Source organism: Pteropus medius, unplaced genomic scaffold (assembly GCF_902729225.1).
Source record: "Pteropus medius unplaced genomic scaffold, Ma_sr-lr_union100, whole genome shotgun sequence".
NCBI lineage: Eukaryota > Metazoa > Chordata > Mammalia > Chiroptera > Pteropodidae > Pteropus > Pteropus medius.
Window position 1 is genome coordinate 19,175,999 of NW_024344378.1, and position 15,510 is coordinate 19,191,508.

The following is a 15,510-nucleotide window of genomic DNA, read 5'->3' on the forward strand; positions in this document are numbered from 1 at the left end:
CCAGAGAGTAGGGGGGAGGGGGGAGAGGGGAGGTAGATGGGGGAAAAAAATTTAAATAATTTCTTCAATTAAAATAATTAATTAGTTAAAAAATAAATAATTTTAAAAAGTCACTATCAGACAAAGAGGAAAAAAGAAATATAGGACAGATCAAGAGCTCTTTCTCTGAATGCAACCAGAAAACCCAGTAAGTTTTTCTTCTAAGGAAAAGAAAGGTATGGTTCGTTTTTCCAGTTCTTTAATCTCTTAATTCATAGAGGTCCTCTGGGCTTACCTAAAATAGTAAATCCTGAAGTATTAATTTATACCATGACCATAGCACTCAAGCTACCATAGATTATCAGTTCCTTTATATGTGCTATGATTTGAATGTTTGCATCCCCTCAAAACTTATATGTTAAAATATAAGAGCCCTTATGAATGGAATTAATGCCCTATAAAAAAAGCCCAAGAGGGCTCCCTCATGCCTTCCACAAAAAGAGAGTACAATGAGAAGTCTGAGACCCAAAAGAGGGCCCTCACCCAACCATGCTGGCATCCTGATCTTGCGCTTCCAGGCTCCAGAACTGTGAGAAATTAATTTCTGTTGTTTATAAGCTACCCAGTTTGTGGTACTTTGTTAAAACATCCCAAACAGACTAAGACATGTGTATTACTCTATCTCTTCATCATACTCATTATATGATCACACATATTCATTTCAAAGAAATTCCTGACTCCATTCTTAATTCTAAAACAATCTATTTTTATAAATGAACATGAGAAATTTCCAAATGCCAAATTGGAAATGTCTAAATTTGTTTTTACAACTGTGCCAAAAATTATTTTATACAACTGTACAAAAAATATCCTTGAATATACATATGCAATAAAGAAAGCCAGCTTTACAACAGGTAAGTTTCTTACTCATCTAATTGGGAAGATATGGCCTGCTCTATGTAAAGAAACTTGCTGAACTCCCAAGGAGTACCATCACTAAGCCATACTCCATGTATCAATAACTAAACTGATTTAAATAAATTTGATAGCCCTAAGGAATTAGAAGGAATCTGACATTTTTCGGCATTTTATTTTTAATTTGTTTTTTTAATTGAAGAAATCATTTTAATTTTTTTTCCCTGTCTACCTCTCCCATTCCCCCTCCCCGCTCCCCTCTGGTAACCACTAGTCCATTGTCCATGTCCATGAGTCTCTGTTTATCCTGTTCATTTGTTGCTTTTAGGTTTATTAGCAATTTTAAAGAGATCCCAAATATTAGCTTAAGTGTTTACAAAAATAGAAGAGCAATGATATTTTGGATCCCAGAGAAAAAAGACAGCCTGTAAATTTGATGCTAGTTGGAATAAAAGAGAAGGTCTCTGATATCAAAAAACAATTCTGAATTCTGCTATTCTCATTATTACTGGGAAATTGATTACTCTTTTAACTGTGCATCAGATCTCCTACAATGAATCAATGACCAAGCTATCTGCCCATTCCCCACTTACCAGTGGAGTATGAGTGCTCCATCGGGCATTTCGTTTGATGGCCCCAACCACAATGTTAATCTCCCCTTGAATGATGTAAATATTCTTATCCACCATCCTGGCAAACCTACCAAAACAGCTAAGAAAAAAGTCTAGTTAATATTTGGTTACCTAGAGCATACCCATGCTTAAATCGGTACCTGATAAGGTTAGAATTGTGACTTAACTTTTCAGTCCCAAGATTTCCCACCTTTAATACTAAGATGGGATAAAATCCATCTGATGTTATGAATCCAACTACCTGGTTCTCCCTTGAAGTTCAAGATACAACTCAAAAAAACATCAATCCAGAAAACTTCTCAAAAGCACCGCAACAATCTCTAGCAAGCCTGTCAAATTCTTCAAAGTCAATTGTTTCCAAATATTTCTATGAGGCCTCTAGGTATGCAGATACGTCTGTGTTGCTATTTTGTTAAAGATGTATTTCAGATTTTCACTTTGTTCTTTTTTATCCACTCAATAAAATAATAATGAAGGTTCAAGTTAAAAGAAAAGAATGAAGGCTATCAGAAAAACAGACTTGGTTTGGAACTACAGTTACAATGACAACTTATAGACTACACCCATTCTGCCAAGTCAGCTCTAGAAAACTAGACAATAGCAGTGATACAATCTTTGAAACGTTTTGAAAAGTCAAGTTCACTTTCTTATAGCAGGAAATCTCTAATAAGCAGACTGAAAGGTAGACTCTTTGCAAAGCTGCTTCTATATAAATCTCTGAAATGAAGCTGAAATACTATTTTAGTATTTTAAGTGCTCCCACCTTAACTACCGCTTTACCATTTTCTTTGCTGCCTAGAATAGCACAACAGCACTTAGAAAAGATATTTAATTATTTCCCCAGGTGAAAATGTAAAAAAGCAAAATTCCTTCCTGGAATAGAGAAAACCCTAGGACCATATAAAACCAACCTTACCATTTTCCATTATTTAGAAACCCTCCTCAGAAAGACAATTTTTTTTTTTAAAGAAGAAAGGAAAAAAGGGGAGGTATACAGTTAGACAAACATTTAGATCAGGCTCAAGGAAAGTTAAAACAGTAAGGCTATCAGTATAAGGGAAAAAGGAATTCCAGAAATATAAACTTATTAAGCACCTCCTATGCATAAGGCATCTTTCAGAGTGCTAAAGATACAAAGCAAGTAAGACATGGAAAGAGCTCTCAGACATATAGTGGAATAAAATTGTAGCATATGACTGTATGTTACCATTTATGTAAAAACCAATACATCTTACACAAAATACTAGATTTTTGTTTCACAATATATGCAATATTTAACACACAGCAAGATATAATGGCCAATATCCAGATTAAAAATAGTACAACTGAAGTCTCTGTGTGTGTCCTCCCTAATCATATCCTCTCTTTCATCTATAGGTCCTACTATTCTAAATCTGTTGTTTATTAAATTTTTATGTTGTTTTATACTTCTACTTCATTGATATGTATCTTTAAACAATATATAGTATTATTCTGCATATTTTTATATTTTATATAACTAATATCATATTGCACATATTCTGAAATTTACACTTTTCCTTTGAAACATTATGTTTGTGATTCATCCACATTGTTAAGTATACTTAATGTATTTTATACAGGTATATAGAGAGATATATAAACACAGAATAAAAAGGTCTGGGCAGATATACCCCTAACTCAATAAGAAGTTATTGCAAAACTGGGGTATAATCTAAGGCTACTTCAGCCTTATCTATAATGTTTTCATTTTTTACAAGAAGAATTTATTACTATACATTTCTACCCATGAGGCATTTATAGAGTTTAGTGGGATCTAAAAGAAAACTGAGCCAGAGATATAGAGGAAGAAAATGAATCCTATAAGTAGCTCTATTTGCATATTTTGTATAAGACAGGGCCCCCAGAAAGTGAGAGAAAACCACTATGAAAAGGAAAAAAGAGCTGGTACAAATTTTGTCCAGGCCCATAACACCTCCCCCAATCCACAAGGGAATCCAACATAAGACTAAATAACCAAAAGAAGAAAAGAAATAACTAGGTTGGTCTCAGAAGACTATCTGCTTTCCAAATGGTCGAGGTACACAACAATATCCTCTCCTGAGACGATTCAATGATGAGAACATACAACAATGTTCTCTCCAAAGAGGATGAAAACCAAGAAACAGAAGATAAACAAATTAGAAAATAATTTAAAATATCAGTAGAAAAAAGATAAAATGTTAGTAGCCCTTCATCCTTAAATTATTTAGGCAAGATGAGTATGCTCTTCATCTCTGGAAGGATTTTTGAGAAACTGCTAACAGAGGTTACCTCCAGGGAAAGGAACTAAGGAGCAGGGGTGAGAGGAAGACTTGCTTTTCTCCGTATATTCTTTTGTACTTTTTGAATTCTGTGTTATATACATATATTACCTATTATCTATTTTTAAATCTTTACTGATTTTTAAAAAAAAGAGTAGGTTCTTTAGAATAGCTGTATTATTCTATGTATAAATGCTTAAGAACAGCAAAGTTAATTAACTAATAAGCATTTATTTCAGTTAATCAGACATTCCTTAGCACATGCTAAGCAAAATGTTAGGCACAGTCATACAGAATTATCCCTGTATTGTGACCAACCCACAAAAAGTTTATAATCTAGTTAACAGCAGTCCCCAACCTTTTTGGCATGAGGAACCGTGCTCCTATGAGAATCTAATGCCTGATGACCTGAGGTGAGGCAGTGATGACAGTACTGGGGAGCAGCTGTAAATATAGGTGAAGTTCCACTAGCTGGAACACAGCTCACCTCCTGCTGTGTGGCTGGTTCCTAACAGGCCATGGACAGGTACCAGTCTGTGGACCCGGGACTAGGGACCCCTGATCTAGTAGATTAGGTAAAACACGTACATATACACACAAACCTATGTAATGACTCCAACATATGAGTGATACACAGTGTCACAGTTGTGAAGCAAAGAAAATTATTTCTGGCAGACGCCCTAGAAAAGCAACTGAAAGACAGGGTTCAAACAGTCAAATGTATAAAGATAATGGCATGAGTAAAGGATTATAGGTAGGAAAATTCAGTTTATGAAAATTCGGGATTATGATTATTCCAGACTAGCTGGAACATTATTCCTAGGGAAATAATTGGAAGTAAAGCTAGAAAAGCATTTGGGCAGCACATCATGGAAGGCCTTCAATATATGGTTATTATTCAGTATATATTCTGAATACTTATTATTGTAAAAAATATTTTGGGGAGCCTAACAGGGAAACTATAAAACAAGAATAATTTCTCTTGCAGAGAACTAAAAGAATGAAAGAAAACACCCATACTGAAAATAACAGCAACAAGTAAACAATAACACTATACTACAAATTGCAAACAAAAGTGCCAGTGGGACTAACTGATAACTATTTGGAAAGCTTACTGGAGAAGATAAATTTTGAACTTGGATTCCAACTGAAGTAATCAACCTAATTTGATCAAAATTCAACAGGCACCAAAAGCTAACAACTTTCTAAGATGGCAAAGATCTAAGGAAAAAATCATTATCTTAAACTTCTTAGTAAAAAAGAAACATCTAGGGAATGAAGAAGAATTATTTTAAAGGACTATGCAGAGTCGCCTAATCTACCTCCAGGCCTCTTAAGCATTTGTCTTCTCACCCAAGAAATCTCCCAAGGAAATCTGTCCTTCAACTTCAAATGGGAAGCCCTGATGAATGACTTGCTGTCTGGTAGCCTATGGCTTAGAACCCCTTGTCACAAGGTCACAAAGGCCTATGGAGACCTCATATAAGTATGGTAGAAAAGAATATAAAGTTTATTTTCTATCAGAAATAACATGAGAAGGAACAACCAAATATACACCAATCAACATCCCCAGCCAGATAAGCCACTGGCCCAGAGACTCTTAGTAACATACGTCCTCTGAAAGCCTATCTGTTTAAAGCTGGGACCGTAGCATTCCCCTGGTGCTTTGCAGCACCCTAATTACTTACCCCAAGAGGATCCAAAGAGGAGGAGTCCCTTTATCAACTGGCCACTCCCTCTAGATGTAAACGAAAGCAAGAGAAAAAGAAACAATAAATTGAATCTTTACTTCATGGAATAACAAAAATCCTATTTCAAACGATTAAAGACTGAAATGTAAAACAGCTCAAAACTTGAAAACTTTAAGAATATATGAGAAAAACAAAGAAAAAAAATATGAGAATATTTTTATAATCTCAACATAGGGGAGAAGCACCTAAACAAGAAACAATAAAACACAACTAATAAAGTAAAATTGGCAAATTAAACCACATTAAAATTAAAGACATTTGTTCAAAATACCTCATAAAAAGAGAAAGATAAGTCACAAACTTGGAGAAAATATTTTAACATATACAACTAATCAAGAAGCAATATGAATAATATAAAATAACTTCTACAAAACTATAATAGACACATAAACCTTCCCCAAAATTGGCAAGAGACATGAACAGGCATTTCGCATAATAAGAAAATACAAACAGCAAATGAATATATGAAAATATTAGCTTCATTAAAATCAAGAAAATTACAAAATAAGATTATAACAAGATACCATTTTATGGCCCCAAAGTAGCACAAAAATTTTAATTTGACAATACTAAGAATTAGTAAAAATGCAGACCAAGCGGCTAGTGAGTACGTAAATTGATACAGCTCATTTGGATAATAACTTGGCATTATCTTGCAAAGTTGAAGAACTTCATATCCTATATCTCAGCAATTCCACAGAAACTATACTCCCAGGGAAACACAAAGAATTTAGAATTCTGGGGGGGATTGGGGAGGTGTAACTGTCAGGAAAGGGCATACACGTGGCCTCAATTTTGGTGATGTTCTGCTTTTTAAGTTGGGTGGGGGACACTGATGCCCCATGTATGCTATATATATTCTTTGTATGTATAAAATAGACTATCAAAAGTTCCTTCTTTGTAGTTATGGTCTTTGCTGTCTCTATGCACTTGTACATGTTCCCTTTCCATTTTGAATATTTTTCCCTACTCCTGTCCACTTGGTAAAGCCTCACTCATTCCATCCAAAAGTCAATGAGAGAGTCAGACTATCACAGTGATTACAAGAACAAGCTTCAAAAAAATAAAAAGAACAAGCTTCAGGATCAACAAAGAAACAAACTCCAGTCCTGTTACTACCTTACTACCTATATGATCTTAGCCGTTTCTTAGCCTCTCTGAGCCCCAGTTTACAGTTTTCCATTGTGAAATGTAGATAGTACTCCCTCATCCATTTGTTGTGAAGCCTCAGTAAGAAGTCTATAAAGGGATATTAAAACTCAAAAAATGTTAGCTGTTATTATGGTAATGCCTGCTCTGTGAAGTCTTCCCTAGCTAACCCACTCCCCCAGAGAGTATTATCACTTCTTTTTGTTACCCCATAACACTGCATATAGCTCTATTTAAACACACCTTATACTGATTTATAATTATTTTGTCTGTCTCTCCCATGAATGAGCAGCTCAGGAAGAGACCATGATTTATTCACCTTTTTATTCCCAATGTCTGACACATAATAAGGAAAATGATAAATTTTGAATGAGCAAATGAATAAATGGATGAACATCAAGACTGACTCTTTAATAGTGGTGCAGCTCACATCCACCTCTTGTGAAAACAATGACTTCTTAGAAGATAAGGACTCTAAACCAGGAAAGCAAACCTTTCTGCATCCCATGTTTCTGAACCAGAAGTTACAAACCTTCCATAAAGGCCACTCTAATAGACAAAAAACAAACAAACAAACAAAAAACACATTTACCCACCAGCCAAATCATTATGTTTCTATTCTCACATCTTCCTGAAGTTTCCTCATGTATTATATGCATTATATTTCACTGAAAGATATGAACATAAGTCTTTATCTAATTGTCAATTCTTCATATATGTGTATATATTATTTTCTTTGGTTCTAAATAGCTGTTATTAGTACATCATTGTTTAAGCTATTTTTCTTAATTGCTTTTAAAAGTTGTCCTTATCCAATTAGAAATTAGATTCCCCAAAGGCAAAGACTCATTTTTTTTTTCTTCTTCATGGTACTTTGGTGTCTAGCACAGAGCTCTGTAAACCAAGAAAATGCTTTCTGAGAGGGTAGATGGTACCACAGAGCTGAACAACCCTCAACTCATCCTTCCAAAGTGTATCTTCACTCCATCTCTCAAACATTCCAGAGGAGCATTAAAAATGAAGAGCTTACAAGTTTCCAGAGCTGGCCAAGGAACACACTAAAGTTCTGTTCTTCATTGAAAGTAACCAAGAATTACTGAACTAGTAAACAATTTACTGGGCTCAAGAAATTTACTCAAAGTGTAAAGGTAAGAGAAAGTCAAACTAGGAAAAAAGCTGGTGCCCTGACAGGATACAACTGGAAAATCCTACCAAACCTGATAATCAGGTGACCAGCGCACCTCAGCTCCGCCATGGCACCTCCTCCCTCTGTGGAGTTCTAAGTCTATCCCAAGAACTACATGCAAGGTGAGCCATGAAGATGTGTCCAAAGCTATTCAAAGATGGCTTTTATGCCAGCTTGGAGATGAAAAACAAAACAAGGCTTCTCTCTCTCACTAATCTTTTAACCAAGGTAAGGGTGACAGTTGGCAGAACAGGACAAAGTTAGTCTGTGTGATTATATAAAGAGAACTGCAGTAGTTCTCATAAGGCCTGCCCATCTTGCATGTCAGGGGTCATCATCCACTGACTGACATGGGGCAGAATCCAGTCCACAGACATATTTTGTTCCACCTGCAAAAAGTTTTTAAAAAATTTAACTAGTTGCCAACAGTTTAAAACAATGATCTGAATTTCTGGTTTCTCCTGAAAAACAAGAAAAATGGCATACTGTGCCCACATTCTAGTACATTATAGTCCCCACTACATCCTAATACATTCCCACCTGGCTCACTTCACTCATTTATGTTTACCTGCTTGATACTCAGGCATGTGAGCTTGTAATCTCTGGTTTACATAATGGCAACAAATCATTACTTCCATAACCATTTCCTCATTATAACTGGGGGTCCAAATCCCCACACTGCTCTATTATACTTGCATTTAATTAAACAACTATTGTTGAACATACTGACATATATAAAAAGAGGAACGATAATAGCTAAACAGCTGCCAATTACATTTACATAGCTCTTCTAGCCTGAGGGTAAAATGCACCTCCCTTCTTCAACTCAACTCCACCATTACCCCAACAACAGAATCATTCTAATTTGTCACACTGAACCACAGGGACAGACCGGGATCAATCAACAGAAGTGGCATACAAAGGCTAGGATAATCCTTCCAGTGAGTACAGTATAAATATAGTGGGTCTCCTCAAAAGCAGCTGTGTCTTTTTCCCTTCTAGATGCCCACAGTAGCCAGTCTAAGTACCCTATCAATGAAGTTACTATCTAAAAGTGGCAGTCATTTTGCCTTCTGGAACACAGGTAAGTGAAATAGTAGTAGAACTCTGAGAACTGTGAGTTCAACTGGGATTAATGCTTAGCTACTCATGAGGAAATGTGTCTACAACCTGAGTTCCCACTGTGCCAAAGAGCATCACTGTCAAGATTAGAACATACTGTCCACATCCATCTTTAAAATGATGCTCGAATACAAGTCTTGAAGGAAGAACCAATTTTCTGATTTCGGTTGGGGGCTAGGGGTAAAGAACTATTCTCATCTAGAAAATGACTTTTTAAGTAAAGAAAGAGAAAATCTTTGATGCAAGAGTCACCTTCAGTCCCAAGTGAAAAGATGCTGGATTGGTCACACTATCTACCCAAAGACTAGATTGCCTATTACGTCAAGCATATCAACCCAACAAGGCTCAGTGGGGAATATCAACCCAGATGAGCAAGACAGGCCCATCAAACCTGGATACTTCCTAAGCTGCCTGTCATTTAATTAGCCACTTCCAACTACTTTTTTTTAGAAATTCTGCAACTTGGATCAAGTTAAAATGCAAATAATTTCCTATACCATTTCCATCCCACTTATTTTAAAGCAGTAAATACAAACAATAAATGTTATCCCCACCACACACAGAGACACACACACACACACGCACTTTCAGGAGGGGAGAGGACATTAAGTAGAAAGAAGCAGTTTAGTCACTCTAGCTCCTAAATAGTTTTCCCTTCTAACAATTAGGTTTTGACTCTCCTTGTTATTACCTCGCCTGCAAAAGTCCTGACTGCCAGGGCCAGAACCAGGCTACGAGTTAGGATCACATACTGAAACTAACACTAGGTACAGATAACATTTATTAAGTATCCACTACGTGATTAAGTTGATACTGCTTTATCCCTACTACATCCTCTAACTAGGCCAATGCACATATATGTGCTACTACTTTTAAAGAGTGCATAAACTGAGCAGTGCAATCCCAAAATAGACCTTTCAATTTGTATCCTCCACAGGAGCCAGAGGAGTGCCTTGGGTATCTTAATTAAAGGCATACTAATTTCTATGTTGTACATTAAAAAACTCTATCTATACTATTCTTCATTTCTAAAGACACTCTTAACCCTTGGGAGACTTTAAGGTTTACGATACAGCAATTTATCAAATGTTATCACATTGCCATAAACTACTCTTTGAGGTTATGTTCCATCATTCACTCTGCTGCCTTGACCCTATCACTTTTAAAGTGACTGAACAACTCTTTTGACTCTTTTTATCCACTAAAAATAATAGGCCAACAGTACCAAACTTCACCAGTCTTCAAACCTCATCTCCTTAGGCCATGTGAAGAGGAGACCTGGGGAGGAAATTCCAATCAAAAACATAAACCGAGAGAGAATATTTGTAAAATAGATTATGTAAAGGAAGAAACAGTCTCAGAAGATAAGTCCAATGTTTACATACAGACCCAGACTGCCGGTTGAGCTGCCCTATAAGAAAGCCTTCTCATAGCCCAGGTCCCACACTGCTGGCCTCAATCCTTCCTCACCTCTCCTCACTATCTGAGTCTAGATTGCACTAGCTCCTCTTCATAAAGTATTAATGAAGCAGTATGGCTGTGTTAATGGGGCAGTCACACAGAAGTGGACGCTGTACACAATCTGGAAAGACTTTCATGTCTAAGGTTTAAAACCCAACTCTGAAAAGTAGATTCAAAGCTCTTTGGGTTTACATTCAGTTTTTGAGGACTGGTCTCTTTAGAATGCAGAAAGCTCCGGAAGAGAGGAGCCGAAGGCTAGGTTAAGCCTGGGAACACAGGAAGAAGGATTTGGGCACCTGCAAGGAATCAGAAGTCAGAGCTGAAGTCGCCCCGCCTGCGGCAGGGTCTGACCTTTGCCCTCTACACGCCTCCCAGTTCCTTTCGATAACAATCTCTCCCTCGCCTTATTCCTGACCCTGCGCGATTAATCCACCCGGGCTAGTACAACTTAAGGGCCCTCCTCCCCTTCGTCCCTATTGCGATGTCAGGGGGGCCTTCACAACCCTGGAACTCTAAGAAGAGACTTCGCTGACCTGTCAGCGGATCCAAAATGGCGGGGCCTAGTCCCAAGACCTGCAGCCGCTGCTCATGTCCACCCAGGGCCCCGTAGGCGTCTCCGAGAGGCTCTCCCGGCTCTGGTGGCAGATGAGAGAAGGGAAGTAGCCCGTTTCCTGGAAATTGAGGCCGCAGTCAGGGACCGCACGGCGGCTGGGAAGAGTCGGCCGGAACGGGCGGTGGAGCCGGCTACCTTCCCTGTCAGCTTACTGACGTGGTAACTAGCCTCAGTCTAGCCCGCTGCCTGGTAACTGTGGGAGCCCTGCCGCGCACAGCCAATCATAGCTTTGCACCGTGAAAAGTGACATTCCAGCTATCCAATCGAAGAAAGTAATTGGCTCCGGGAGGCGGGTTGCGCCTAAAGAGGCGAGATTACAAAAGAAAGAAAAGGGTAGGTAGGGGACAGCCAACGGATACAAGTACTCTCTGAATGACAGTTAGAAAAGCCAATAAAAAGAGAGAACTTGTGCTGGGCAGTTGGGGAGGTGGAGTTAGCTAGAGTTCGGTTGCAGTGCGGCTTGTAAGTAGCTGCTGGGCATTATGGGGAGGAAAGCTACGATTTGCTGGAGAGGAGGCGGGGTCCGTTTTGAGAGCCTGAGCGGGCGTCTCTACTCTTTCCTCTCTGCCCCAACCCAGCCACTCCCTATTAAAATCAGCGGGTCCAAAATCGTACCTCTTAAGGGAACACTTCCATACGAGGCAGTTTCTGGGCTCCCTCCTTCCTAGAGCCAGTCTTGCAATCTAGTCTGACCTCCCTTGCCACACTCTCCCGTCTGCCTGCCCTGACTGGCTTCTCATAGATGTGTCTGAGACATCCCAACTCTGTTTCTGTGTCTTGTGCCCCATTGCTATCATCCAGAAATAAAAAAAATGGGAAGCGGCAGAAATCTGGAATCTCTAATTCAGATCTCTTCATTTTACAGAGCAGGAAACTGAGTTCCAGAGTGGAAAGATAGACCCACGTTCGCATAGTTATTGGCAGAGCAGAGAGAAAGACCCGAGCGTCCTCACCCCTGATTCAGCTTTCTTTTTCACTGCCCTTCACTACCCCTTATGCCCCAGTCTATCAGTCTGTAACTCTCAACTCTGCCCCTCATGGACACTTTTTACCTACCTGGAAGGAAGCTAATCACACGGGCTAGTCCACATCACCATTGACAGGAAATTAAAGCCTCCTGTTTGCCTTAGAAATGCTGAGAAGCCTGAGAGCTAGATGCCCACCCCAGTCTTCACTCTCCTGCCTCCAGGTGTCTCTCCTCTTGCAAGCGGTGATAGAGGTTGTGAGGATATTTAGAATTACCTAGAAGTGAAAATGTATAAGAAGAGGACAAGAGGATTGGTTTTCTCCTTGCAGATTGACTAGTGAAATTCTCAGCCCGTTTTCTGGCATAGAGCCCAGGTGTCTCTGCAAACCTGAAGAGACGGCTGGGAGGCAGTAAAAAAAATATACCAACTCTCTCCTCCATCACCCCATTTATAGATGACCCAAGTCCAGGGATGCTTCACACCTAACCCCATTCACACCTAAATGTGGTCTCAAAACCACCATCCACCAAAATTAACTCAAAATGGATCAAAGACTTCTGAATATAAGACCTGAAACCATAAATTGCATAGAAGGAAACATAGATATTAAACTCATGGACCTTGGATTTAGGAGGATTTTATGAATTTGACCTCAAAGGCAAGGGAAGTAAAAGCAAAAATAAATAAATGGGACTATATCAAATTAAGCTTTTTCACAGCAAAAGAAATCATCAACAAGGCAAAGAGACAACCATCTGAATGAGAGAATATATTTACAAACAATGCCTCTGATAAGGGCCTAATTTCCAAAATATATAAAGAATTCATACAACTCAACAATAAAAAAGCAAACAATCCAATTAAAAAATGGGTAGAGGACTCAAACAGACACTTCTCTCAAGAAAACATACGAATGGCCAACAGACATATGAAAAGATGCTCAAGTTCACTATTAGGAAAATACAAATAAAAACCACTGAGATATCATCTCATGCCTGTTAGAATAGCTATCATCAACAGGACAAATAATAACAAATGTTGGAGAGGGTGTAGGGAAAATCAAATTCTCATACATTGCTGATAGGATTGTAAACTGTTACAGCCACTATGAAAAACAGTACAGAGGTTACTCAAAACACAAATAGAATCACCATATGACCTAGCAATCCCTCTTCTGGGTATTTACCAAAAGAAAACTCAAAAACATTTATCTGCAAAGATATATGTGCCCTGATGTTCATAACAGCATTGTTCTCAGTGGCCAAGACATGGAAACAACCAAAGCGTCTAACAATAGATGATTGGATAAAGAAGATGTAACACATAGATACAATGGAATATTACTCAGCTATATGAAAAGATGAAATACTGCCATTTGCAACAACGTAGATCTTGAGATTATCATGCTAAGCAAAAAAAGTCATACAGAAAAAGCTGAGAATCATGATTTCACTCATATATGGGATATAAAACTATAAGTAACAAACAAACATTACAAACAGAGATTCATGGACATGGACAATGGATTAGTGGTTACCAGAGGGAAGCAGGGAGGGAGAGGTAGATAGGGGTAATGGGGGGGGGGGGGAGGTATTTAGTAGCAAAAGGAAATTTAATTTTGGGTGGTGAACACACAATGCAATATATATATGACATATTGTTGAATTATACACTTGAAACCTATTTAATTTTATTAGCCAATGTCACCCCAATAATTTTAATTTAAAAACATTTTAAAGAACCAATCAAAAAAATGCAGATATCCAAAGACCATCCATGTGCTAGGATCCTCTAATTTGAAGAACCCATCAGACCTGCCTGACATCAGACCTGAAGAACTCCTCAACAGCTCCCTGCACCTGCACATTGGGTTCCTGGTCTCCATGCCCAGCTGAGGCCCTTGCCCCTTTCACCCAAAGAAAGGGGCAGAGGTACAACCATCATAGCACCTCTTTCCACAGTACCTCTGAGCCATTTTAAACCTTCATTTGAAAACTAGGATTTGGTTTCCTGGGCCTATCTCAGATTGAGAGGTCCTAGATAGCCAAAATTCCCTACTCCCCCACCTCCACTCCCACATACCTCCAAAAATTAACCTAAAAGAATGAGTGAGTTGTGTGTTAGAGATGAAGAGGAGATGGCAATGCTCTAGACCCGCCTAATCTCCATCACCTTACCAGGCAGAAGATCTCCTTCTTAGATTTCAGTACTGAGTTCCTACATTATGCCTAGGAATAGAAACATGAGGAACACATGGTACTTGGCCTCCTAAATCTTAGCATCATAGGGGACAACATATAAGCTGATGTCTTCAATATAGTGGGTGGGGTAATAGAAAGTATGCACAGGAGGGTTGTGGGAGTAAGAGGCTAGACAACTGGCTAACCTGGAAGTTCAGAAATGGCTTCCCAGAGAAAATGAGGCCCGAGTGGAGCTTAGGAGGATGAGTAGGAATTGACAAGATGAAGACTGGCTGGAAATCTGTTATTGTCAGAAGAAAGGCCAGAGATGTTCAGGAAACCAGTAGGAGATTGGAGATTAAGACAAGGTCAGATCCTGAAAGTTTTGTATGCCAGTTAAGTCTTGCTTGCTTGGTCTTTAGCCTGAGGGCATTCGGGAGCTACTGAAGGGTTTTAAACAGAGACATGACTGGTCAGATTTACCTTAGGAGCATATTGCCTGATAGGTTTTGGGCCCTGAGGGGCACCCAAGCATCCCTGACTCCACATGTTCCTTCAGACATCTGTCCTAGCCCTTGCAACGCGCTAACCAGCAAGCACTAAAGTCACAGAACTGAACCTGGTATCACCAAGTAGAATCTAGTCTGTTAAGGCTGAGAGAGCATAGCCTGAGCAAGCCAAAAGTGCAGACTGACAGATAAATTGCCCAGGCCTCTGAGGAGTGACCAGCCCAAACCCCAAGATCCAATGAGAGCCTCCTTTAACTTCTTTTGTGGGGAGGTAAGGGGTGATAGTTACTTGTCCAAGGTCACTCGATGATGGTGTGAATGGTGGCAGGGTTAGAATGGTGCTTTGGTTTGTTTCATTCCAAACTCTGCTTTCTCCAGGAAGCCACCTTCCTTGGAGGAGAGAAAGGCAGGAGCGGCGGGAGATTGCGGAGAAGAGGAAGAAAGACGCGAAGGAAAAGAGGAGCAGAGAGAAAGAGAACTTAGGCTTTCAACGTGGCAAAGGAGAGAGGAGAGGAATAAACAACAGGAGCAAAGCAGTGGAGGAGAAAAAAGAGGAAAGAAAGGCGAGACGTGGGAGGATTGGAACAGAGACAAAGGGCAAAGAGACAGACAGCGACAAGTGGAGAGAAAATCGCTGAAACTTGAGCGGCAACGAAGTCTGAGCGCTGAAAACCAACGGCTTTTCCCGGCCAATCGCCCTCCCACCTGGCACCCCGGCAACCCTATCCACCCGCACCACTCCGCTTTGCTCGGGGTGGCAGCC

At 39.2% G+C, this 15,510-nt stretch overlaps 1 protein-coding gene across 14 annotated transcripts in view; it reads right to left on the minus strand.

The window, feature by feature from the left end:
• GBF1 (golgi brefeldin A resistant guanine nucleotide exchange factor 1) overlaps positions 1-11,270 on the minus strand; it is a 100,648-nt gene extending 89,378 nt beyond the window's left edge. For 6 of the 14 annotated variants that reach the window (XM_039871383.1, XM_039871381.1, XM_039871382.1 and 3 more), the window contains exons 1-4: positions 11,011-11,269; positions 7,305-7,376; positions 5,497-5,546; positions 1,488-1,605 (exon numbers count right to left, since the gene is read on the minus strand). In XM_039871383.1, coding sequence (XP_039727317.1) covers positions 1,488-1,605; positions 5,497-5,546; positions 7,305-7,367 — 231 coding nt within the window. In that variant the 5' untranslated portion in view covers positions 7,368-7,376; positions 11,011-11,269. Of the gene's footprint in view, positions 1-1,487; positions 1,606-5,496; positions 5,547-7,304; positions 7,377-11,010 lie in introns of all 14 variants that reach the window. The other 8 variants (XM_039871373.1, XM_039871377.1, XM_039871374.1 and 5 more) reach the window with 3 other exon arrangements.
• Positions 11,271-15,510: the final 4,240 nt, after the last annotated feature.